General features: G+C 35.7%; 2 protein-coding genes across 2 annotated transcripts in view; one reads left to right on the forward strand and one right to left on the reverse strand.

The window, feature by feature from the left end:
* The window catches only part of MRPL13 (mitochondrial ribosomal protein L13), a 35,570-nt gene extending 16,053 nt beyond the window's left edge, over positions 1-19,517 (reverse strand). The window contains exons 1-5 of the mRNA XM_024741250.1: positions 19,363-19,517; positions 16,403-16,526; positions 10,925-11,018; positions 7,965-8,025; positions 2,272-2,358 (exon numbers count right to left, since the gene is read on the reverse strand). Of these exons, the coding sequence (XP_024597018.1) occupies positions 2,272-2,358; positions 7,965-8,025; positions 10,925-11,018; positions 16,403-16,526; positions 19,363-19,446 (450 nt within the window). The 5' untranslated portion in view covers positions 19,447-19,517. The remainder of the gene's footprint in view (positions 1-2,271; positions 2,359-7,964; positions 8,026-10,924; positions 11,019-16,402; positions 16,527-19,362) is intronic.
* Positions 19,518-19,736: 219 nt separating this feature from the next.
* The window catches only part of MTBP (MDM2 binding protein), a 71,901-nt gene continuing 63,821 nt past the window's right edge, over positions 19,737-27,816 (forward strand). The window contains exons 1-6 of the mRNA XM_024741254.1: positions 19,737-19,879; positions 20,929-21,009; positions 23,899-23,972; positions 24,068-24,219; positions 25,860-25,918; positions 27,511-27,655. Of these exons, the coding sequence (XP_024597022.1) occupies positions 19,762-19,879; positions 20,929-21,009; positions 23,899-23,972; positions 24,068-24,219; positions 25,860-25,918; positions 27,511-27,655 (629 nt within the window). The 5' untranslated portion in view covers positions 19,737-19,761. The remainder of the gene's footprint in view (positions 19,880-20,928; positions 21,010-23,898; positions 23,973-24,067; positions 24,220-25,859; positions 25,919-27,510; positions 27,656-27,816) is intronic.

Here is a 27,816-nt window from a genome sequence, read left to right on the forward strand (position 1 = left end):
GGCTCATTTATTTTATAGCCTGAAATTATTTAAGTAATTTATGCTGAAATGTATCTACCTTATAACTGGTAAAAATAACATGACTATTTTTTTGTTCCTTGTAGAAATTATGGTTCCTAAAAGCATATGAAAGTATAATCAGAAACAGGAGTTTTAAAATTCTTGTGATTTCATGCCCAAGGTCATTTATCCTTATATAATGATACTGCTCCCATACTTGTTACCTCGGAGGTAAAGTGAATAGTGGGAAATTGTTCTACTCATTCATGCAAAGTAAAGGTAATAAATTAGCCACTTTGATAAAAGCCTGAATAATTTACTCATGCATTATTTAAACTAACAACAGAACATACAAGTGTCTTGAACAGTTGTATAACTTTATAGTCTGGAATGAATTCTACCTTATTCCTCTAGTAGGAACTAGAAAGACAACAAGTATAACCCATAATATTGAGAGCAACTAGAACTTACTGTTCCAGGGCCTGGTCTAAGTACTCTACAAATGTTATCTCATCTAACCCTTACAGCAATCTTATGAAGCAGGTACTATTATTATGCCCATTTCACAGATGAGAAAACAGAGATAATAATGGCCATGAAGTCAGTAGATGGTGGGGGCATGTATTCAAACTCAGGCAGTCTGATTCCATGGCCTGGACTCAACTATTTTATTATAGAACCTCTAGTGTTTCATTATATTATACCAGAGAGAAAAACCAAGTACTTATACCAGTACAATAGTTATGGATAAAAATGTCTATTTTTATTTTCAAGTACTTTTTAGTTGAACAAATTCTGAGTAGGAATAAGTATTCTCAAGTTAAATCATGGGAAATAATTAGCAACCAAAGCCGAGCTATTAATCTATGATTCATAGAAGCTACAGATCACAAAAAAAGTAAACTAAATTCATACTTTTTTGTAGTTCATGAAATTATCTATGAGTACCCTCAATTTAACAGGGGCTCTAATTATAGTTTCTTATTCCAAACAAAGTAGACTATAGTTCCTTTTTCCAAAAGCAGTTATTAAAATGAAAATACAGAACTTACAGACTTTTGGTTTTTAGTCCAATGATGGCTCACTTTATGATTTAAGATAGAAGCAATTGTTATTATCGTGCATTCACTATAAAATGCAAAAAATATTTCAGAAGCTGACATAAACTTACTGAAAATACAACAATTTTTAAAATGAGAAAACATTTAATTAAAAATTTAAGAAAGCAGCTCAGTATCAAAAAAACAAACAACCCAATCCAAAAATGGGCAGAAGATCTAAACAGACATTTCTCCAAAGAAGACATACAGACTGCCAATAAACACATGAAAGAATGCTCAACATCGTTAATCATTAGAGAAATGCAAATCAAAACTGCAATGAGATATCATCTCACACCGGTCAGAATGGCCATCATCAAAGAATCTACAAACAATAAATGCTGGAGAGGGTGTGGAGAAAAGGGAACCCTCTTGCACTGTTGGTGGGAATGTAAATTGATACAGCCACTATGGAGAACAGTATGCAGGTTCCTTAGAAAACTAAAAATAGAACTACCATACGACGCAGCAATCCCACTACTGGGCATATACCCTGAGAAAACCATAATTCAAAATGAGTCATGTACCACAATGTTCATTGCAGCTCTATTTACAATAGCCAGGACACGGAAGCAACCTAAGTGTCCGTCGACAGATGAATGGATAAAGAAGATGTGGCACATATATACAATGGAATATTACTCAGCCATAAAGAGAAATGAAATTGAGTTATTTGTAGTGAGGTAGATGGAACTAGAGTCTGTCATACAGAGTGAAGTAAGTCAAAGAGAAAAACAAATACCACATGCTAACACATATATACAGAATCTAAAAAAAAAAAAATGGTCATGAAGAACCTAGGGGCAAGACGGGAATAAGGACGCAGACCTACTAGAGAATGGACTTGAGGACAGAGGGAGGGGGACGGGTAAGCTGGGACGAAGTGAGAGAGTGGCATGGACATATATACAGTACCAAATGTAAAACAGATAGCTAGTGGGAAGCAGCCGCATAGCACAGGGAGATCAGCTCGGTGATTTGTGACCACCTAGAGGGGTGGGATAGGGAGGGTGGGAGGGAGGGAGACGCAAGAGGGAAGAGATATGGGATATATGTATATGTATAACGGATTCACTTTTTTATAAAGCAGAAACTAACACACTATTGTAAAGCAATTATACTCCAATAAAGATGTTAAAAAAAATTTAAGAAAGTATCATCAGTGACTTACTTCATCTGGGAAAAGATGCAACCTCTGCATCAGAGTTCTTCGGTGAAGGTTTTTTGGCAGCATGCCATAAATAGCTAGTTTAACAATCTGAAAAACAGATACACGGGGGACTCAATAAGAAAAATGTGCTGGAGATATAAACACAATAAGAGATAGTGATGAAAACGAGTGGGCTACAATTCAATATGAATATGAAAGAAATGAAACTGAGACCTAAGCAGATACGTGGCAGTAACAGAAAAGTAACTTTTATTATTTTGTACATTACTATTTTCTTTCGAATCTGTTTATTTTTATTTAGAAAAGGGACAAAAGGAAGAGATAACAGATAACTTGTGTGTCAATTTTAGATAGAATTAGAAAAAATTCTTTAAGCTTATACAAGAACCTGTGGCTCAAATAATCTATTACAGGGCTTCCCTGGTGGTGCAGTGGTTAAGAATCTGCCTGCCAGTGCAGGGGACACCGGTTCCATCCGTGGTCCAGGAAGGTCCCACATGTTGTGGAGCAACTAAGCTCATGTGCCACAACTACCGAGCCTGCTCTCTAGAACCTGCGAGCCACAACTATTGAAGCCCACGTGCTGCAACTACTGAAGCCTGCGTGCCTAGAGCCCGTGCTCCGCAACAAGAGAAGCCACCGCAGTGAGAAGCCTGCGTACCGCAACGAAGCCCCAATGCAGCCAAAAATAAATAATTTAAAAAATTTTATTTAAAAAATAATAACCTATTACATACAGGTTACAGCAGATCCTAGGGAGGCTTAATCTCGTTTCCTCCAGGTGGGAGATCAGGTTTCCAATTCATAAACTGTGCCTGACCATACAGTCATGTGACTGACTCTGTAAGTCACCAATCTGTAACAATGGTAATGGCTAGCACTCACTGAAAACTTACTGTGTGTACAGCAGTCGCTGCATTACATTTGTTATCTTGCTTACGATACTAAGTCCCACTTCACAGATGAGGAAACAAATTTAGTGAGGTTACAGAACCGCCCCCCGCCCCCCCGCCTATTTCATGTATCTATTAAGCGGTGGTGCTGGATTCAATCCAGGTAGGTTTACTCCCAGAACAGACATACAGGACATGCAAACACACCTATAATGTGTTTCTCTCTGTAACTTTTCAAGAAGACAAAGTCCCTTCTCCCTGTCATACCCACTCGTAAGATGGCAAACTAACCTTTTCATGATTTACTTTTCCCCTTGTTAAGGTTATCCTCACTGTTGGTCTGAATGTGATTTTATGTATGTTTTGTCAAGAGAAAGGCACTCAGTGTCACCTTGTGCTCCATAATTTCCTGGGGGCCTCCTGGTATACAGTGTATACAAATATACTGCAAAAGCTTCATAAAACTAAGACATTTGGAGAGTCAAACTGATTTTTTCCATCTGTACTCATATTTCAAGGCTATCATTTGGCATGTATGAAACTAAACCCATTAAAACAATACACATTGGAATAGGATTGCACTACAAGAGGATTTCCTGATCCTTTTATTTTCTCATCACATCAGACTACCTCACTATGTACTAAAGCTAATGGCATCCCATATATATTTTCCATCTATTTTCTGTGTTAGTGCTGTTGAGACTTTATGTTCTGGAGACTATTTAAATACAGACTTACATTGTTAAAATTAAAAGCAATTAGAAATTCAGTTCCTGAATCACATAAGCCACACTTCAAGTGGTCAGACAAAGAACATTTCCATCATAGCAGAAATTTCTCTTGGGCAGCACTGATATTAGTCTTTAAAATATTTAATGTTTTAAAAGTCTTTAGTAGAAGGTGACAATGTTAAGACTACTCAGCATCTTATCTAGATAAGCAAGTCATATCTTCTGTCATTATATCATCCTAACAGCAATTTTGTTGCATTAGTAGGGTTACCTGGCATTTGGTTTTCATGTTCTTAAAAACATTTAGTTGTGTTTACTTGAATTAACAAGTTGGTATTTTTAAAATATGCCCTATTAAAAAATGCAAACGTAACACTCAAATTAGAGAAAGCTGGAAAGTATGAAAGGGTTACAAGCTGCCAGGTGAGAGATAAAGGGGATGACAGACATACAAATATACATACCCCAAAAATAAATGTGCCACAACTTGCATATGCAATGAAGTAATTCTAGCTGTACAGACTTAAGCATAAACTCTAAGGAATTCAGAAAGTGAGAAAGATAGAACAAGGTAAGGTTAATAGGTGTTAAATACTTTCCGCATCTAATCTGTAACCCAGGCACGTGACATTTGTTTCACATAAAGTGTCTTTATAAACTATAGGAGAGGGAATAAACATAAGAAAGGAACCATATTAGAAGAAAAATACAAGAACACAGAGACTCTTAAGGAAACTAAAATGTATGAGAGAGGGAGAAAGGATATAAGGAAAGGGCTGAATCAATATATTTATTTGAGTTTAGAATTAGTGATCTTCTATGTAATTATAAAAATATATTGAAATATTTAAAAGCCTACTATTTAAATATGTTAATCAATGTACTTTACAAGTAATATTCCAAGATCGTACTAATAATCAGAAAGATGCTTCATGAAACAAATTCTCCTAAAAGCCACATATACCAAGTACTGATAAGCAAATTATGTCTGCTGGAAGAAGACCTACTGTTCCAGAAAAACACTGAGTGTTTCAATTGGAAGTAAAATAACTGACCTCTTCTTAACGTCATTCTCTTTAGAAACACAATCAAAATTAAGACTTAAAAAAAAAATTAAGATCTTTTAATGAGGTAAAAATTCAAATGGATTTAACTCTAAATATTTCCCAAGCCGTCAACAAACATTTTGCAATGCATTTCAATCTTTGTTCATAAAAAATAATTTGAAACAAATTCTTAACATCAAAAGTTGGACTATACTGCCGCCTAGTGTATAGTTAGCATACCTGAATAAACTAGAAACTAATTTTAAAAACATTGAAACATATTTATAAGTATTAAAACTATAATTTGTTGTAAAAGTTGCGGTATATATTACCAGTAGCCCTAACAACTTTTTACTACTATTATATGCAATCCATATTAATAGTCAAAATAGGATATTTTATTTTGACCCGTGATAATCTAAAGACACATGAATTATAAAGCAGAACATTAAATATTTCTTAGGAGGCAATTTCTGAGCATACTTTTATAATTATGAAAAGTAAAAATAAACAGTAAAGCATGGAACGTCTAAATGTCATGTCAGACCTTATAATAATAAACATGCCCTTCCCCACCACCACCTTTGCCAAGAAAATTATAGGCAGTACAACACCAAACAAATGGTTGCATCCTGACAATAGACATTTATTTTTATTCACCATTTTAGGGAAGTAAAAAGGAGTGTCTTCACAGTCTAACACTTTGCTCATTTAAGTAAAAAGCTAAAAAAGGTCCCAATGGGGAAAATGCTACCAAATCTAGGAGTACAGTTTAAAGACTAGCTTATCAAGAGTTAAGGAAGAAAAAATAAAACTGTGAAATGGCAAAAGGAGGATCTGCTTTTAGCAATACTGAGGACAAGCATTTGGATTAGAAATTTCTCCCAGTATATAACTCTAATGATAACAATAATAAACATTAGTGAAGTTAACAGGATTGCTTTTTAAATCTTTTTAAAAGCATGGAACTGACTAGAGGCCAAAAGTGAAAGAAAGGACAAAAGAGTCCTAGGGCTGGCATTGGCCTTGAGGGCATCAGTTTAGTGCAGGGCTTGGGTTTTACAGGACTATGACTTTGGAGTTAGGAGGTAGGATCAAGATGACCTCATAAACCCAGCTTCTCAACAGAAAGGCAATACTCAGGGTGCTGAGTGAGGAAATGAAAAAACAAAAGTCTTTCCTGAGAGATAACTGCTGAACTATGAACCTGACCTTACAAGGCCCCAAATTCACCCTTTTTATGGGGACCAAAATCCAGGGGTCGAAAGTATAGCTTAAAGAGGTCTTAGGATGCCATATATATACATATATATATGTATATATATAGGTATATACATATATATGGCCCCAGGTACCTGCCAGAAGCTAAGTAAATCTTTTTTGAAGAAATTCATTTTTAACGTAGGTCTCAAAAATTCCCAGAGATGAAGTTCCAAGGTACATATACTTTCCAAGTATCCTGAACAGAAACAATAAACTGCAAACCCACAAAGACCACAAATATCAGAATCAGACATAAATGCTAAGAATTACGTTTAATATCTTTAAAGAAATATAAGAGGGAACCAAAGTATGACAAAGGGAACAGACGACTGTCAAAACCGACCAGCAAATTTGAAAAAGAAACAAACAGTAAAAGCTTCAAGAAAAGGAAAAAAATACAATAATTGAAGTTATTTGTGTATGTATGTATAATCTGATTTCCAAAGGGAAAGGACAGAGAATAAAGGGAGCCGATATTAGAAGATACATAGAAGAGCTGACGAATTTTCGGAAGACACCAATCCGCAAGCAAAACAAATGACAAAGCTCAAAAAGAAACATATAAAAACCAAAGCCGACGAAAAGATCTTAAAAGTATTCAGAAAGAAAAGACAGGATACACACAAAGAAACAATTAAAGTGACATCTGATATCAACAGTAATAATGGACACTAAAATCTATGTGAATCATAGTTTCAAAAGGCTGAGAGAAAAAAATCGGTTATCCTAGAATTGCATATAAAAGCAAAACTATCTTTCAAGAATGAAGGCAAAAATATAGCTTCAGACAGAAAAGGAGAGTTCACTATTCAGAATGTTATGATAGGAATGTCAACAAGAAGTACTTCGAGGAGAAGGACATTGATCCCAGTTACAAGAAGCGATCGTAAGCAAAGAAGACCATAAAGAATCAGTAACAGTATAAGACAAGAACAAGAATGCTGAATTTTAAGAGTTTTTAAAAATCTTGAACAGAGAAAACATACAGGTTGAAAGGTATTAATAAGTATTAATAATCTTCTAGGGGCCTTGATTTGATTTTGAGGAAAGTAAAGATATTGATTAATCCTAGACTTCTAATAAGCAAACTCAGTCAAACCAAAAGAAGGCAAGAAAGAAGGGGATAAAAAAAGAAAATAAAATCTAGCTCAGTAAAGTTTAAAATTAAACTGTAAAATGATATATGAGGCAAACAAAATTAAAAAACTGGTTGATATAGCTATATTAATATATAAAAAGAACAGACCTCAAGTTGAAAAGCATTATTGGAGATAAAGAGAGTCAGTATATGCCTTGATCAATTCCTTAAGAAGATTATAATCCCAAACTTAAGTTAATTCATCTAGCACTAAATCTTCAAAACATACAGAACAAAAAACTGACAGAACTACAAGGAAAAATTAATAAATCCACAAGTGAGATTTTAACATAACTCAGGTAATCAGTAAATCAAATGAACAACAACAACGAAAAAGTCAGTGAGAATATAAGATTGGAACAACATACTTAGCATATTTGATATAATGGAAATATAAACATATATACACACATACAAACATACATCTGTCTCCCCCAAACATTTTCAGCAATCATATCATATTCTAGGTGATCAGGTAGATGTTAAGAAATTAAAAAGAAAAGCATCAAAATTCTTTGACTAAATGCAAAACATACTAATTAGAAAACATATAGAATTGAATGATAATGAAATAATACCTATCAAAACTTGTGTGATATAATAAAAAATACTATAAACTTACTGCCACTGGATCCTTCTGGTGAAGCTGAGCGGCTGTTACTTGTCTAAATCCACCTGGGTAGCTATTAAAAGAAACAAAGTCATTAAAATTGGGAGTAGGCTATGGTACAGTATTCTTGAAATGAACATTCTTTTATAATATGAAAACTATTTTTATTATGAAATTATACTTGTTTCTCGAAACTATGCTGTTCATCAATGTCTTAAAAATTAAGCAGTAACCTATGCTATTTGAAATGCTATTCTCTTAAGTGGTCAAATTAGCAATCATTATTTCATAAAAAGTTCCACATCTTAGAAAATTTCTTGGCTAACTATTTATATTTCTACTGGAAGTTAAAGTTATCCATCATTCATTCATTCACCCATTCAGTCAAACATTTTTATCACTGCTTGAATTAAAAAAAAAAAAAAAGCAAAGTGCCAGAATGTTTCACATTCCCTGACAAATCAGACAAAGTGAATAAGCTAGGGGTCAGGTTTGGAGAAAATAGTGGTAGACTACTTGGTTCTGAAGGCAAGTTAATACTCTAAACAAGTCGTGCTCCTGTTTCCTATTAACAGGAAGTCATATGTTGGTTCTAAGTAATAAAATATTTCATTGTGTTCAGATCAAAATTATATATAAAATGTAGATTAAAAAAAAATATTTGGGATAGTACTGGAGGCATCTTGGTAACTTGAATACCCCAGATCCAGGTCTGGAATCTAGGTTTTGCCAGTGGCTACCAGTATAATATTAGGCAACTCATTTCATCTCTTTATATATGACTTTGCTCATATAAGAAAAATGATAATATCTGCCCCATCTACCTCTCATGATTTTTATCAGAGTCAAGTGACAGTGCTTAAGAAATTTAAAACAAAAACAACATACAGATGCAAGGTTTTATTACACTGAATGGTAATGAGTTTTGAGGAAGGGAAAAATAAAATGTAAAGGCAATAGACTCTGAAAGAAAAATGTAAGGTTACCTAAATATGATTCCTTTTATAAGTTTCTTTCAACAAGACTTGAAAACATTTTAAAGATGATTTAGAGAACCACGTTTTAGGAATAAAATTTAAGAAAGCAAATTTAGAAATTTGCTGAGAAAGATGGATAATTTTCAAACTGATGCTCTTTCATTTGCTTCATGGAATTTCAGCCTCAGAAAAAGAAATACCTGTCTAGACTTCTATTCCTGTATTCTTTCTCTCCAGGAAAAAAATACTTTATGTTTTATCACATTGTTATCTTGTATTTTCATATTTCTTTCCCAATTACCTGTAAATTTTATAAAACTTGGCTTGTATATAGAGATTTACCAACAGTAAAAATTACTAAAGATGGATGTGAATTCATTTTCGTTACATTAAATAAAGAGTTCACAAAAGTGTTTAAGTGTAGGAATGGGCAAAGGCTGGCTAATGGAAGCAAAAAAGTTATTCCAAGCATTTAAGACCTACTTGGGCAAGAGAGGAAAAGAAACAGATGGGAATATCGAAGTCTGCCTGTCTAAGATGAAGGTGCACTTGGAAATAAAAAAAAATAATAATTTTGATCAAGAATGAAAAGCCAACATTTTTAATCATATCTTGCATGATACTGAAGAAGGTATGCTTAATTAAATTTGTACATGACCTGAAACTGAGGGGTTAACTGACACATTACATGACATAATCAACATCTCAAAAGATCTTAGAAGGCCAGAGATACAATTTACATGGAGTAAACTTAAGGTACTACAGTTGATTAGAATGCAACTAAAATACACAGGAAGGAGGCTACATGGTTGAACAGCAGCATGTTTGAAAAAGACCTATAAGTTTTAGCTGATGGTGAACTCAATGTAGCACATAGTGATATGGCATTGAAGAAAAGTTCTACTACAATAGAAGATTGCATAACTGAAAGATGGTGGAGTCACATTATACCAGAAAACCACTAAAACACAGCCAGGTGAGTGTATTTAGTTAAGAAAGATACTGGTAAGCAGTGACTGCACCCAGAGAACAGTGACCAAGGTGTAATGGAGATAAGACATCTGAATGGAAGCCATAAAAAGAACTTCGAAGGAACTACAGGTGTTTAGTCTAGAGAAAAGACAGATCAGTGGGTACTTGCTGATCATTGTCTCAAAACTATCTGAAGGATGTCATGTGGAAGATATAATTTTACACTGTCCAAAAAAGGACAAAGACCATTCTGAAAGCTAGAGGAAAACAGATGATGACTCAAGAGCATTGAGATCTTTCTAAAATTTAGACCACATCAAAGGCAGAATGAATGGGCTGCCTCATAGCTAGGAGATAGCTACTATTCAGACAGGCAGACCTATAACTTGAAAGGCATGTTGTGGAGATTTTAGGCATCTTCCAAACTTGGGATTTCACTCACCATTCTTTCAACATCTCATGTGCTTTTAGAAGTTCAAGATGGTTCTGGAAACAGCAGTAAGATGAATTATAGGAAACAGAAAGAAGTGAGAAGACTAACTAAAAAATGAGAAGAATCTAGATCAGAGAGGTTATATGAAAAGCTTCCAGGAAAAACAAATATTCTCAGGTAATCATGAGTATTTGGTACAGTATTGTGGTGTTTTTGAGTGAGTAAATCATACATGTGGCATGAACAAATTGGTATTTTCTTAAATTTCGAAAAAACCTTTTTCTTTTAAATAAGACCAATAATATTCTTAAAGTAATATATTCAACTGCCTATCTTCCCTAACAAAAGCATTATCTTGGGCTTCCCTGGTGGCGCAGTGGTTGAGAGTCCGCCTGCCGATGCAGGGGACACGGGTTCGTGCCCCGGGCCGGGAGGATCCCACGTGCCGCGGAGCGGCTGGGCCCGTGGGCCATGGCCGCTGGGCCTGCGCGTCCGGAGCACAGGCTCCGTAGCGGGAGAGGCCACAGCAGTGAGAGGCCCGTGTACCATAAAAAAAAAAAAAAAAATTAATGTCAAAAGCATTATCTTACCCAGTATGTGAGGAGTATACTTTTTGTTCCCATTTGTTTCCAGAAAATGCAATGTGCCTTGTGTTCATTATGACAACATGATCTCCACAGTCACCTAGATTTAAAAAGAACAAAGAAGAAGAAAGATTTTATATGAAAATTCTTGACTTTAAGAAAAAGGGAGCTTGGTTTTTTATAAAGCTTATCAAAGTCAAAAAAACACATCAAAAAATATAAAGCAAGTCACAGTGCAACATCAAGATCATTGAATAGATTTATGTTTCTCTTTCACATAACATCTAAGCATCGAAAGAGTTGGCTAGACAGTTGGAAAATCAACACTGGAAGGTAAAAGAGAATTCAGTAAAGATCCCAGTAACAATGACATCTTTTAAAGGCAAACCACTGTTACTCCTATTTTCTCTGCTGATTCATAACTACACTTCATTAAAATGTACTATTAATAATTACACTTCACCACTTTTAAATGTCTCATACAAATTTTCCCTTAAAAATAAAAGAGAAAATGAAAACAATATGCATATAGATGAAAAATGGTTTGTTTTACCAACAGGCAAATTGGAAACAAACGTAAAACATCACAATTGATTACTCTTTTCAAATTCAGAGAAAAGAATACTAGGATCTTATGCTTAACTACTAACCCAAGGTTTTTTTCCAAACACATTTAACTAGTTAAATTTAAACCGCCACTAGCAACTATGAGTACACATATACTTGATGCAACAGATGATCTGAAAGTCAAAATATATGTTTTGGATTAATTTTCCAGTGAAAAGTACCCCTAGGCCTGTCTGTTCATCTAAAAAAAAAAAAACCTTAAAAGTCAACATGTGAGTTTTCACAAGTCACTGTACATGACAAAATCAAGTAGTCAGAAACATTTATCAAGTGCCTATTCTACTAAAAGAAAAACAAACTTCAAAAGATTCTTAAAGGTTATTTATTTGAAAAAAATCACCACTGAGGGCTTCCCTGGTGGCACAGTGGTTGAGAATCCTCCTGCCGATGCAGGGTACGCAGGTTCGTGCCCCGGTCCGGGAAGATCCCACATGCTGCGCAGCGGCTGGGCCCGTGAGCCATGGCCACTGAGCCTGCGCGTCCGGAGCCTGTGCTCCGCAACAGGAGAGGCCACAACAGTGAGAGGCCCGCGTACCGCAAAAAAAAAAAACAAAAAACAAAGTCACCACTGAAAAAAATAAGTATAAATAAGTATAGTATCTCAAAACTGAAGATTACATTATAAGAGTCTATGCAGAGCTTGAATTTGAGTGACAGAATTTTCAGTGAGAAGTTCATAGTTTATATAAGGCAAGGGTAAAGGAAAGAGGATAAAGCAGGTGAGTTTTCTTCATTAGCGTGTAAGGGAATCCAGGGGTGGGAAGGAAAGATCTGGGAATGGGAAGCTTGCTGTTAGCTGGTTGAAAAGGAAAGTTTGACTATTTGGCAAATTAAGTGACTGAAGTTCCCAAAAGTGACCCATGGTGGGCTACTAAGGCAGTTGGGCAAATGAACCTGAAGAACAAATGAAGAGGGTGAGAAGATACCTACACAGTCCCAAATAATGCTGAAATTACGTTAGCTTTCAACCGGACGCTTACAGTTGAAGAAGCTAAGGCTTGTTAAGATTAAGTGATTTGTCAAAGCTCACACCAAGGTATTTAACTCCCTGTTCAGGCTCTTTCTGTGACACCTATTTGCAGGAAAAATGGAATCTTTAACTTTCTAATAAACCTGAATTTATTTTTTAAATGTTGTTTAAACTTTAAATATGCAAAAAGCATTTTGCGCCATTCAAAACACATTTTTACTTCAAAAAGGATCTTTCAAGGGACATTAGAAAGAATACCACAAATCAGGTGAAAATCGTGTTCTTTCAGCTCTAAGGTATGAACATCTAATCTGGGAAAAATTATTCTCCCTTAATAACTTATGCCAAATCTCTACTGTATTTAATAATTCTTAGAAGCACTTCTTCACTGTCTCTAATTAAAACCAACCAGCAATTAAATCTTTTTTAACTGCACTACGTATTAAACCAAAAGCTAATATTATGATTAAAGCCTAAAATCCTGGATACAGTGCAATCATTTCTATCTAAATTTCTGTTAATCCAAATAAATAGATATATGTCATTTTAAAATTTTAATTGAAACATTTTACATTTTACAATATGCACCAAATACATATAAATTGGAACTCTACTGCCTGATCAAGAGATGGTGGAAGTTAATTAATATCTTTCAAACTTAAAAACTTTTTTTTAAAGTTAAAGTTTAGTAATAAGCAATTTTTAGAAAAAGGAATTGAGTTTATTTACAAAAATTTATCAACTTAGATTTCTGACCTTATTTGATTTCTTTTTGTAATATTAGGTGCTATATTAAATGGCCAAATAAAACTCCAACTACTTTAATCAAAGGGAAAACTCAAAGGTTTATGTCAGGGAATCTAAGGTCTCCTTCATCCAGTGCAACACTGCTTTTACATATTGGGTCTCCTTACAAGATTTGGTTTGAGAAACGTTTGAAAAATAGCTGTTCCAATTTAGTGATAAGCAACAAAGGTTGGCTTTGGCCTTTATGTTTGTTTCCAGCCTTGAAGGACAAATGTCCAAATGCCTACTTCAACAGTTGTTTTTAGCATCCCTGAAATTCTGCAGGGCTAATGTGACAGGTGATCATGTAAGTTACCACAAAATCTACCGAGTGTAAAGACATTGTGAGAGGAACAAGGTGTGTTGTTCAAATTTATGATAATATGTAAATATTCCTTCTAAAAGAGGCATGCATTCTAGATATAACCTGGAGCAAAAAGCTTCAGTGCTTTGTACAATGATATTCTAGGAGCGAGATGAAGAATAAATGTGCGATTAAGACTAAAATTTAAATGACACAGCGTTAATATTTGAAATAGACTGACACAACTGAATAGTAAGAGAAAAATACATTAGCTGCGTAACTTTAAGAAGAGCATTCTAAACTTTTTTTCTAACAAATCCTTAAAAGATTTAAATAAATAATGCAAGGCAGAATACTAGAGATTAGACTAGTGAATTGTTAGAATTGTTTGGTGTGCTATCATTCATAACATTAACCTTTAAGAACTGTGCGAAACTTTCGTTTGATTTCATTCCATGTGCACCAGAAGTATTTTAAGATGATCTAATAACTTTAGATAATGCTTAAGAAAGGTTTCCCTTTGCTTCTTTTAAATGCTCATAGGGTTCTCCTCAACTGGTTAATTTGTAGGCAGTGAAAAGAATGGAGTCCTCAAGAAGAATAAGGCACAATCCAAAAATCACCAAGTGGCCTTCCTTTTCCTGTATCAGTGAAAAGCAAACATGTTCAAAGAGCTCCCAAGTCTCCCATTCAGGAGGGCAGCTCTAATCAGAAGGAGAAGGGAGTGCCTATAAAATGGTTCAAATATTGTATACATTATGTATCTGAACATACATACAGGTCCATGGACTTTGTGAGATGCTGTGGCAAACCAACGTTCCACTTATAAGGTTATTTTTTTATGGAAACTGTGGTCTGGGTCAAGATCGAGATGATCTGGAGTTAGGAGAAGAATGCCCTCCTTTCACAAAATTTGGGAGAAGGTGGAATCAGTAGTAGCCACCTAATTCTTCTTAAAGTGTAGCACTTATCTGTCCACTGAATTAAAGTTCTGCTTCCTTACAAGCACGTCATTACTGCAAAAGTATTCCTTAAGTACTGATGAATAAGCGTGCTGCTAGAACACCAGAGGAGCTTTTGGGGCTGCCTGTCGGGCCATCCTTCCCTGGTAATGGAGAATAGCTTTTCTGTGAAATTAGAAATTTACTTCTTAAAGAATGAATTGCATTTTTGTTTCACTATATTTAATATTTGGCTTTTATCAGCAAAACTTTGGACTTTTCATGTCCATAAGATGTCACTAAAATCAAAACAAACTGCACGCAATTTTCAATTTACAAATATGTTGTTTTAAGTTTTTTCTAACATATACTGGGTATGTTTCATGTGTTCATAATCACTGTAAACATGTTTATTTGAAAACTGACATACAATTTCCCAGAAAAACAATATGACAAACGATGGCCATATATACAGGAAGGGCTATAAAAGTTAATATTTAGGTGTGATAATGGCATTTGGGTTATATAGGAGAATATCTTTGTTCTTGGGCGACATATGCTGAAATATTTAGGGAGACGTATAATGATATCTGTAATTTATTTTCAAATCATTGAGTAAAAAATATGATAAAATATTAATTGTGTAATCTAGGTGCCTGGTATAGAGAAATTCACTGTACTACTGTTTGAACTTTTCTGAAAATGTGAAAAATTTTATAATAAAAGTTAGAAAGAAGTAAAGGACAAACAACTCAGTGGAAAAATGGGAAAAAGAAATGCATAGACCTTTTACAAAATGGGAAATGACAAAAGGCCAATAAACAAATGAAAAGATTCTCAGCTCCATGTGCAGTCAGGAAAATGCAAATTAAAATGACAAAGAAAGAGCATCTCCCATTTACCAGAGTAGTCAGTACTAAAAAGAACGACAATATCAATGTTACTGAGATGAGGAATAATGAAAACACCTGCATATAAAGACTAATTAGGTTCCCATTTTCAACCCAGTAATTCCTGTCCTACAGACAGACCTCAGAGAAACTCTTCCACATGTGCCCTGGGAAAAAGGTACAAGAATACTGATAGCAATGTTGTTTGTAACAGCAAAAAAGAGGAAAACAACCCAAATGCTGAGTGTATGGGTATTCATTTCACCACCATTATTATTAATTTTCTTTAAAATATTATCTATATTTATATACAGGCAGAGGAATACATCTCTATCTATCTAAATATATCTTTGTATATTTCAAGTTTCAAAATAAAGTTTAAACTATGATCAACTACAAAAAATGCTGTTGACAGGTCAGGCAAGATGAAGAGTAAGAACTGATACTTGGATCTTACAGGGAAGTCCCGCCCCCAACAGGTTTTTAGCAAGAATGGGATAAGGGATTCTCAGTAATAAAGAGATCCTTAAAACAGCCCAGGGCTTCCCTGGTGGCGCAGTGGTTTAGAATCTGCCTGCCAATGCAGGGGACACGGGTTCGAGCCCTGGTCCCGGAAGATCCCACATGCTGTGGAGCAACTAAGCCCGTGCGCCACAACTATTGAGCCTGTGCTCTAGAGCCCGTGAGCCACAACTACTGAGCCCACGTGCCACAACTACTGAAGCCCATGTGCCTAGGGCCTGTGCTCCGCAGCAACAGAAGCCACCGCAATGAGAAGCTCATGCACCACAAGGAAGAGTAGCCCCCGTTCACCACAGCTAGAGAAAGCCTGCGTGCAGCAACAAAGACCCCCAACACAACCAAAAATAAATAAAAAATAAAAAAGCAGCCCAGTCAAACATCTTCAAAATTCTATCCTGACATGAAAACTGTGATTACCAATAACAGGTCTAAAATGATACTCACTCAGTTGATGGTACACAGGTTTATGCAATCCTTGAAGTTTAACTGATGCCAGGGCAGCAAGTTTGCCAGGGGGTTGCATTTTCCCATCTAAGAGATACCAAACTCGAGCAAAAGTGGCCCATTGCTTGAAAAGACAGAAGAGGAAACAAAGAAAATTCTAATTAAATGGAAACAGCTGAGTTTGCTATTATATACCATCACACGTAATCTACAGTTAACATCAATAATTATTATGAAAAAAGATCCTATCACTAAATAATTTTTTTGTTTTGTTCTCATTTCTATTTCTGGAAAAGGGGGATCTGTTCTCATTATTCTGCAAAGATTAACACAGTAATCTTTCCTGCTTGCTTTTCTATTAGCAATATGGATTATGCTCTTTTAAAAACATTCCAAAGATATTATTTCCCTTTACATTATAACTTATATTTTTTGTACCGCATAGAATAGAATCTGGAGGGGTGACGAAAAGCTATAAGAGCTTTCGTAAGAAAGCTATAAGAGCTTTCATAAGAAAGTAGAAGTTGTTTATGAAGGTCTTCAAAAATATTTTGAGATGGGAAGGTACATTAACATTGAAAGATGAGTGGCCAATTATGAACTAAGACTATTCAGGAGTTTAATTCCAAGGGAGAGTTTAATAGCAGAATGTAGCTGGAAAAGCATTGATGGATGATGTTGAATAAACTTAAATTTTAAAACACTGCCTTAGATAGACATCTTAGGCTGGCTCAGGACTAAACCGCTGTCTTTGCAGTGTCCATCACTGCCTTCAAACTCTAAGAAAAGCACAGGCCAGAAAGATCTTGATCATATGCTTTCTCTATGGATATACACAAGCAGCCAAACAGTGCTGGAAAAAGTACAACTAGGCTCTCTGGTTTTATCTTAAATTTAATTATCACAAATCTCAAATCAGCTTATAAAACTGCTTACCAATCTGCTGTTTTCCTGTTCTCATTTTTCTAGTCTCTACCCCATTCCCCTTTTACATCTTTTGTCAAGTTTATTTCATATATTTTGATGCCATTGTAAATGGTATTGTATTTTTAATTTAAATTTCTGATTGTTGCTAGTATATAGAAATGCACTACATTTTTGTATTTTGGTCTTGTATCCTGCAACCTTGCTAAACTCATTTATCAGTTCTAGTAACTTTTTGTAAATTCCAGTTTTTACATAGATGATCATGTCCTTTGCAAATAATGAGCTTCTAGCCCATATACTTTCCATACCTCTCTCAGCTTATGAACTAAAAAAAAAAAAAAAAAAAAATTCAATTCAATTGTCTACAGGACATATCTTGTTTCTTCAATAAACTGTAAGAAAAAAAGACAGGAAAAGGAACCTATTATTAAGAGAGACATAAAAAAATAGCAACTTATTGCTACTTTGGATCCTAATCCAAAGGAAGAAACCGTAAAAATATTACATATTTATATAATATACATGATATGTGTGAGAAAATTGGAAACTTGAACACATACTGGATATTTGATGATACTAAGGAATTGCTGTTAAATTTCCATTTAGCTTTGATAAATGGTAATGGGATTTTTAAAAAAATCCTTATCTTGTAAAGAACATATTGAAATATTTACTGATGAAATAATATGAGTCTGAGATTTACCTCAAATTCATAAGTAAGAGAAATAAATGAATGGGGGTACAGATTAAATGATACTGGCTGTGAGATTTTTGAAATTGGGTGATATCTACTTTTATGTATGATTAAAATTATCCATAAAAAAAAACAAACTCCTGACCTCCCTTCCCTACCAGCGACTGCCTCATTTCTTTCCTCTTCTTTGTAGCAAACTCTTGCAAAGAGTTGTCTTTACTTTAATTTGTCTCTCCTCATTCTCTCTTCAACCTACTCCACCCTGGCTTTTATCTTCCCACACCATCACCAGCACACTACTGCCTGCCAAGTTTACCATGACCTTCACATTACTAAATCCACTGGTCAATTCTAAGTCTTTGACACAGTTGATCATTCCCCTCTCCCGGGTATTCTTTCTTCACTTGATTTCCAGGATACCACCCTCTATTGCTTTGTTTTGTTTTGTTTTCCTATCATGCTAGTTCTCTCTTTCTCTTGCCTCTGAAATGTTGAAATGTTCCAGAACTGTTCTTGGTCCTCCTCTCTTTTCTTTACACATTTCCACACAGGCTTCATCCAGACCCATAACTTTAAATGCCATTTGTATGTTTATGATTCCCTAATTTACATCTCCAGCCTGGACCTCTTTCCTGAACTCTACACTTGCATTCAATTGCCCACCTGGCATATACACTACAGTGCTTCTTAAACCATATGCAGCAGAAGACTAGTTTTTCCCCAATCCACTGCAGACCAATACCTGATAGAAAAAACAAAACAAAAAACAAAACCTTTGATAAAACAATTAAAATACTGCCACAATGTCAAATTGCTACAGTTTTGTTGCGGAGCACTGGATCCAGACGCGCAGGCTCAGCGGCCATGGCTCACGGGCCCAGCCGCTCCGCGGCATGTGGGATCTTCCCGGACCGGGGCACGAACCCGTGTCCCCTGCATCGGCAGGCGGACTCTCAACCACTGCGCCACCAGGGAAGCCCGGAATGCTCCTTTTAACACTTAAGCGAGATCATGTTACTCCCCTTATTTTGCTCAGTAAATCAAACTCTTACAATAGTCTACAATGCCCTATATGATCCAGCTTATTACCTCTCTGACCTTCCCTCCTTCTTCCCGAAGGGGGTGGGGGAAAGAAACACGACAGGGGTTGACTGAAAAGGGGAGGGTAGGAGTACCAAGAAAACGACAGCAAGTGGTGGTCAGAATCACCACCCTTTGTGCTTCACCGAAGCATCTCCTGGCCCAAGGACCCGGCTTCCCATCCTACTCAGCTTCACTAAATCCGACCTCCTTCTGTCAGCGTAATGAATGCCATCGAGCTACAAGAGTCCGATCTCACCTGGGGCGCCCTAGAAAAACTCGACATGTTTCCCCAGTAGCAGGACAGTCCTTTTTCCAGGATCCAAGACCTGTCCCGCAGCATCAAGGGCCCGGCGGGAAACGCATGCAGCCGAACATGTCAGATCCTAGACAAGCCAGCACTCGTCTGCTTCTCTGCTTTTCCTGCATCTCCTCCAATCTTGCCACCGTAGCAGTTTCGTCATGAAGCGAGGAAATGATCTAGTTATTGAGAAAATAACCCCCGAAAGTAACTCGCTTGCTGGAAAAGCTGCGGAAAACCAATAGAGGGCGCACAGTTTCCAGCCGACCTAAGTAGAAGGAACCGGAAGTGCGTCAGTAGCGCGGGCTTGTTTGGATGTGGAAGCAGAGACCTGAAACGGGGCCTCAGCCCTGAGAGATGGATCGGTACCTACTCCTAGTGATCTGGGAGGAAGAAAAAGTCCCGTCGGCGGCGGGTGCGGTGGCGGAGCATGGGCCAGGGGCTTCGTCCTCTGAGGGTACCGAGAAACAGCCAGGTAAGCGCTGGTCTGAGAAAGAGCGGGAACGGCTTGCAGGGAGGAGAAAAAAATTGTGATCAAGTTCTGCTGGAGTGACCTGTGTGGAGTTGTCCCAGGAAGCTGTGAATTTATCTGGAGTCGACCTGGTAAGGGCTGATAAAAATATTTTCTCCGTAGAAAAAATAGGGACAAAATTGTGGATGTAAGATTCCAGCGCTCATAAGTTTTCGACACAGTAAATATTTAACTGTATAAATTCCCTACGCCTTGGAAATGGAATTTCTGTTCTTTGGACATATATGCATTCAATAGGTAGTTCTGCCTCCTGTGTTCCAAATGCAGGTAATACAGAAAGGAACAAGATGGAAAAGGATCTTACTCTCCTAGAGTTTACATCCTAACGGGAGGAGACGTTCCACACATAAACTAAGTTAAAAAACAAATTATAGGGCTTCCCTGGTGGCGCAGTGGTTGGGGGTCCGCCTGCCGATGCAGGGGACGCGGGTTCGTGCCCCGGTGCAGGAGGGTCCCGCATGCCGCGGAGCGGCTGGGCCCGTAGGCCATGGCCGCTGGGCCTGCGCGTCCGGAGCCTGTGCTCCGCGGCGGGAGTAGGCCGCAGCGGTAAGAGGCCCGCGTACCGCAAAAAAACAAAGAAAACAAATTATAAATTTAAGACAATTACGACCGTTTGAGAATTCACAGCTTTTTGGTGCTCCTGTCTAGAATCTGTATTGCATTTTATTTAGCTTGTTTTGATAAAGCGGCGCTTTGAGGAGGAAGTGTATGGGGTTGTGTACAGAGTATTGTAACAGGATTTTCCTTCTCCGTTTAAAATTATTCTTTTGGGGGAATTTTGGATTTGTGTTAACTGGCAGGCATGTGCAAACCGGGAGCTTTACCTATTTTCTCTGCTTGCTTTAGATTTATTATATCAAAACTTGAACAGAGTGTAGTTCTTTTTATGTACAATATAGTGTATTTGAGAATGTCTGATGGTGAAACTGGAATAGGTCTACATTGTGTAACTCTTGAACCCAGTTGACTTAGTTTGTTTTTTTCTTTTTCAGACTTAAGAGCAGCAAATGTTTATCACCTCCTGAAAAGAAGCATTAATGCTTCAATTAATCCAGAAGATAGTACCTTCCCTGGTAAGTAAAACATAAACCCCTCTTTTCACTGGCACAGCATTTGCATTGGAAATAAATTTAATTAATCTCGTCACATGGGAGTCCAAGAAACACTTGTTGACTGTGTACAAGTCACTGGGATAGGGAAGCAATGAAAGAAATACAAAATGGAAAAGACGCTATCCCTCTCTTCCTGATGCTTGGATGTCATAAAGTTGTTATGAAAATTACTTTAGGGTCTCAGTTTGAGTTTTGTTCCCTTTATGAGATTTTCTTGCCCATCTTCAGCTCCATATAAGATAGAGTAATGTGGCATTATAAGGAGGATTTGTGGTTTTGTCGTGAGTACAAATACATCATTAATCTTATACCCATTTCCTTACCTTTTATTTTTCCATCTTTACCTCTTACTGATTCTTTTAAAAGCACTTCATAATTGTTAAACTCAGTAATCTTTTCTCCATTCTTATCTGCTTTAACTTTTTCAAAGTATTTGACTTTTTTGAAAATAAAATACTCTTTACTTTGTAAAAATCTTTTCTCCTTTGGTTTCTATTGGCATTATACAGATCCATGTATTTACATCTTTGTTAGTTATCCTCTTTTTTTCTTCGTTTTCTTGGCCTCTATCTGAGAGTGTCTTTCAGAGGCTCAGAAAAAAGGAGATATCAAAACAGGTCTGAAAGCTGAAGGAAGTTTCTGGAGTTGTCAGGGAGAGTGTGCTTGTTTTGATACCTTTATAGTTCTCATGACTGTACAATCTGTTCCTTTCTCTTTCATCAGAGAACCTGTCTCTTGGGTTTCAACTGTCACCTTTGGGGAATTATTTCTAATATCTATATGCTACCTTAGCCAGTTTGCCAAGTGCTGGTAATACTCATTAATTTTTCAAGTTGGTATAATTTAAGTCAGTACTAGTATTGCAAGAAAGATTTTGATGGACTATGACATGTTCAATTAAGAACATGTGATTAGTTGCCTGTAAGATTGCAAAGTGAAAATATTTTGTAAAAGTTGGATACATGTGTCTGGAACTCCAAAGGAGAGTGAAGCTGGAGAAACAGATTATAGAATCATCAACATATAGATGTCAGTTCAAGCCATGAGAAAGGATGGGATTGTTTTGGATAGTGAGAATAGCAGAAAATCTTGAAATGAATCCCAGTATTTAAAGGAGCTGAACACCAGTTTTTAAAGGAATGAGAAGGAGCAGTGAGAAAGATAGGTTCCACAGAAAGCAAGTGTTTTCAGGAGAAAGTAGTCAAATGTGTCATTTTCGATTCCTTTCTTAGTCTTACGTTGAGAGGTCAAGTACCAACAGGACTAAAAACTGTTAAATTCAGAAACACATTAGTCATTGGTGACTTTGGTAAGTGTAGTTTCAGTGGCATGTTGGAGACAGAAGAACAGATTAAATTGGATTAGAAGGGGAATAGAAAAGGTAAACAGGAAATAGAGACAGTCAAGTGTAGATAGTGCTTTTAGAAAGTTTATCTTCCTGAAGAGTAAAGAAAGAGATATAGTAGTAACTGGAAAAGGGTGGTGAATTTAAAAGTGATTAAAAAAAATAATTTGAAAAATACTTGTGCATATTTAAATGCTAATGGGAAGGAAATGAGAGAGAAGGAAAGATTGAAGATGCAGGGAAGTCAGTGGCCTGGGGTCCCAGCAGAAGTCTGAGGGATAACCTTGATCAGAAGGGTAGTGCCTCTTACATGTAACAGGGAAGAATGAGGAAAGACCTAATGGGAATGCAGGAAGGGCAATATGTTTGCTGACAGGATGTTATGGGAGTTATAATGGCTTCTGTTTTCTTTATTTTTTTATTTTTTAAATAAATTTATTTATTTTTGGCTATGTTGGGTCTTCGTTGCTGTGCATGCGCTTTCTCTAGTTGCGGTGAGCAGGGGCTACTCTTTGTTGTCGTGCGCGGGCTTCTCATTGCAGTGGCTTCTCTCGTTGCAGAGCGCGTGCTCTAGGCCCGTGGGCTTCAGTAGTTGCAGCACGTGGGCTCAGTGGTTGCAGCACAGGGGCCCTAGAGTTCGCGGGCTTCAGTGCTTATGGCACGTGGGCTCAGTAGCTGTGGCTCGTGGGCTCTAGAGTGCAGGCTCAGTAGTTGTGGTGCATGGACTTAGTTGCTCTGCGGCATGTGGGAACTTCCCAGACCAGGGCTCGAACCTGTGTCCCCTGCATTGACAGGCGTATTCTTAACCACTGCACCAGCAGGAAAGCCCGGCTTCTATTTTCTTAAGGAAGTAGGAGGTAAAGTCTTCTGAGATTTTGGCAGTAACTGGTAATAGGCACTTAGCATCATTCTTGGCTTCCACGAGTTCGACTCAGTTATCACATTTCTCCTTGTCCCTCCTTTGAATACAATTTCTGTAGCTCTAAATTCTTCATTGCTCTTTTGATTCACACCCCGGGGTGACCCTGAATTTTGTATCTTCATGTAATATTCCAGCCTCCAAGAAGAGCATCTTCTTTATCTCTAGGCTGAAATTACTCTTTAACTCCTCTCTCTTTGGCAAGGCTGAACCAAACCTTCATGGTCTTTGAGGAGGGAACCATTTCCTTAAAATGACTTGCACGGTTTTGTATTACTCAAGAGTAATCGAGTGGGTGTAGTTTTCAACATCTTTAGAGTAGATTTTAGTGTTTGACATGATGATTAATATAATGATGTCGATTTTGAATTGTGATGAACTAAAGCAGAGTATCCATAGCGAGTGAATCATTTTGCTCTTTAGGTAGCTTCTCCTGTTTGAATTTTTAGCAGAGATTTTTAAAGATCCATATTTTTTATATATATATATATATATTAAAATTACATAACTCTCTAAGTATATATGCTATAACATCTGCTTATTTGTGGTATGCCTTTCTTCTAATAAGTATGATTTTGTTTTCAAGGCTGTTTGGTAGGCGGTATACCGGGTTCCAGGAAGTGGTTCTTTGCAGTGCAGGCAATATGTGGATTTTATCAGGTAATATAAATAAGAAAATAGTCACTAGTGAATGTCTTTGTTAATATAAATAATTCCATGAACCCATTATTTAATGCAATCTTTTGCTATATTAGTTTTGTAGTTCTGACTGGGAAGAGATACGTTTTGGTGTGGAAAAAGATGAAATTGAAGATGTTCTTCAAAGAAATATCGAAGAATGTTTGAGTGCTGTTGAGTGTTTTGAGGAAGAAGATAGTAATAGCAGGGAATCATTATCCTTGGCTGAGTATGCTTATGTACTTTCTATCGTGTCTTTAAAATATTTGACATTAGATAGTATTTTAGCCGTGAGAGTGAAGATTTGATATGTTAGCAGCTATAGTGAGGGAATTTTACATAATTCAAATTTTTAACTCTTTGTTTTGGAAGATAGGCAATTTGGGCCTTTTATTTGAATAAAATTCTTTAAAATGCACAAGCTGGTATCTGAATATGTTTAGCTTCTTAAGCTTGCATAATTGCAGGAATCATAAAAATTGATATTTTTATTAATATGTCACTTTCTTGAAGCAAACTTCTGCCTGATGTTATATTTCAAGAGCTTGAATAGAAACTTTATTTAAGGTTAATAACTGGCATTCAAACCACAGTATCATTTTCATTTTGCTGTTTGAGACTGAAATATATGATTTCTTCAATTTATATGTATCTTCAGCATTTCAGGCACCTATAAAATCCATAGTTTCTGAGGTGTATGTAGATGATTGAATTCACTTTTAGGTTTTTTGAATTGTGGTACAGTATATAAGATGATCCAGGTGATGTGAGTTTTGATAATTTTTTTTCTTCATGAAATATACCATCTCTGAACCATAATTCATTCTTGTCATTTCAGTCTTCTGTAATACTTCATTACAAAAAACTCCTTTGTTTATTTTAATATTCAAATATTATACTTCTATAAATTGCTGCAGATTTTCAAATTGTGTTTTCCTGTTTTCAAATCATATTTGTTTATACTGATAAATGAAGGGAGACATTGTAGAACCATAGAAAGGGCATTGTAACAGAGGCTAATAGAAGTGGTCTCTAATTATATAATCTTGGGCCAGTCACTTACCTTCTCTGATGCTTTATTTTCTCATCTGTAAAGTGTTGAGATCCTTTTAGATGATTTCTAAGATGCCTTCCAGCCTTAGGACTCTTACCATTCCATATGTTTTCTCACCACTATTAGAAGATGACAAGTATAAAAGTGATTATTTCTAGTAAGTGACCTAATAATTATTTCCACAAGAGGGAGCTTGAAAACTATACTTTACCGTAAGACGCCTTAAGTTTTTTAGACAATGGTGAGTTTGTAACAAAGGATTTAAATACCTTTATGTTATATAATAAACCATCTTGAGAAAAAAAATTTATCATATTGGTAAAATGAATAGATTTTAAAGAATTGGAGGAGAGTATCGTATTTTCCTGTCAGGGCTGTTATGTGCCATTTAGAGAAAAGCAGTAGCCTTCTTTATTAAATACTTAGTAATACCTTACTTTTAAGGTTCAGAAAAATGGTCTATTAGTTATGATTTATATTTAATATACTAGATATAATTTAGGGAGGGCTTTTTCCCCCTTTTTTGTTAATGCTGTTTGTTTGTTTTGGGGGTGTGGCTAAGAACTTGGACTCAGGGTAATCCTAGCTTCCACAGCTACAGCTTATGTGGACTTTAGGTGAATTATTTAAAGTGAGGATAAAAATAGTATTATAGTAGTGCCTCATGGGATTGTCATGAGGATCAAATGAGATAATGCTGAATGCTAAGTATTTAATAGTGTATGGCACATAGATCCATTTAATTAATATTACCTATTATGATTATATGTAATGTGTGTATATATATTTTTTCCTAACCTACTGTTTTATTTTAGCCTATATGAAGAATCTGCAGAAAATTTGCATCAGTTATCAGACAAACTTCCTGCTCCTGGTAATATTTTATGACTACTTTCAATAATTTGTACCTTATCTTACACTTTCTGTGAATGAGTGATAACTTCATTCTTTATGCTCGTGTTCTCACTTCTAACGTTGAAATGAAAAATGAAAAATAATTTTCTATATGAAGTTGTTAAAAAACATACTCTACTACTTTAATAAAGTACCTTGTTGAGACATCACAATTTTCTTAATTGTTTTCATTTACTTAGACAAAAATTAGAACTTAAGAAATTACTCATCTGTTTCCTTCTTCAGTTATTACTGAAGAAGCAGCTTTGCACTGTATATACCATTGTTTTCCACAATGTTCTGTAGAACTCTACTCCCATGAGCAAATCCTGGAAAAAGAAGTTCTTTAACCTAGATCATTTGGATAACATACTTTTATGGTGTGAAGTCACTATACATATTATCAAATAGAAAGTCATGCAGTAAAAGAAGCCCTTGACTCAGCATTTTTTTACACAATCCATTTTTTTCCTATAATAGAAAGCATATTTTATGAAATACTGCATCATACTATTCTTAAAACTGTATTTTGTCTTAAATTAATCTTCCTTTGTGTGAATCAAGTAGCTGATTCATCTAAAGCTTGGTACGCTTTGGCATCCACAAATACTTTTGAATACTTTTCTGAATATTTTCATTATTGGAGGTCATTTATTAGGCAGATAGTTGTTGCGTCTGTTATATGTCAGGCGTTGTACTAGGAGCTGAGTATACAATGATGAGTAAAGCATATGTGATTATCATAAAGGACTTTATAGCTCACAGTCTAATCCTTATATTCAAGATTATATTTTCGTATAAAAGATCCTATATGGAAGATAACTGAATACATTGATAAACAAACATGTCAGATTTTTATATGAATTTCAAAATATGGAATGTACAGTTGCTATTTTGGCAAATTGGAATACTTTCATTATCAAACTTTTATTTGCTTTCTGTTTCATTTTGATTTTTCTGGTCCTTCAGTAAAATTTATCATTTTTATAAAATTTAAAGTTTCATGAAGTTAACCTTCTTTCTCAGGAACCAGTGATGTTGTCAGTATAATTGAGTTTTCTGAGTGCTTTATTGTTCTATAAAAAGAGAAATAATTTATTTGAACATTACAGTTTTATACTAATTCATTCCCTTTTGTATAACAAAAGTATAGAAGAACATAATGAATTGCACAGGTTTTTTTCCCTCTGTTCAGTACAACAATAGCATTGATGATCTCAAGAGCAATGTATAATTAACCACTGGCACATAATTGGCAAGTAATTATGATATAGTTCATTGTTTTTCTGGCATATGCTAGCTATTTCAAGGTAACATGGCTTTAAATCAAATGTGAACATTTAAAAATTTTGAACTCCTGAAGATGTATATTGTTTTGAAGAATTTCAGAAATTAAAGTTAAAATCCTTCTTCATCTTCTAAATAAACATAAAATTCAGTTAGTTGTTCAAGGTACTGTTTTGAGACATTTCAGATCTAACATCTTTAAAAAATTATAGTTAATCAACTATGCTCCTATATAAAATAAAAATGTTCTTTAAAAATTACAAAAATGCCTTTATCTCTTTCTAGGTAGAGCAATGATAGATATAATACTGTTGCCTTCTGACAAAGATCCGCCTAAATTGAGAGACTGTTTGCCTACTGTAGGAGCATTAAAACATTTGAAGGAATGGTATTCAGCAAAAATTACCATAGCAGGAAATCATTGTGAAACGTAAGCTTCTTTGTTCACATTTGACTACTATCTGTGTTGTCCGCTTTTACAATTAACTTGCTACCCTGCTTTTAATAGACCCAGCCTTTGAAGATTTTTTAAAATGTGACAAGATAGTTTTTTTTTTTTTTTTTTTTTTTGGTACGCGGGCCCCCTCCCCC

The sequence above is a fragment of the Neophocaena asiaeorientalis genome, unplaced genomic scaffold (assembly GCF_003031525.2).
Source record: "Neophocaena asiaeorientalis asiaeorientalis breed wild unplaced genomic scaffold, Neophocaena_asiaeorientalis_V1.1 scaffold177, whole genome shotgun sequence".
Lineage (NCBI taxonomy): Eukaryota > Metazoa > Chordata > Mammalia > Artiodactyla > Phocoenidae > Neophocaena > Neophocaena asiaeorientalis.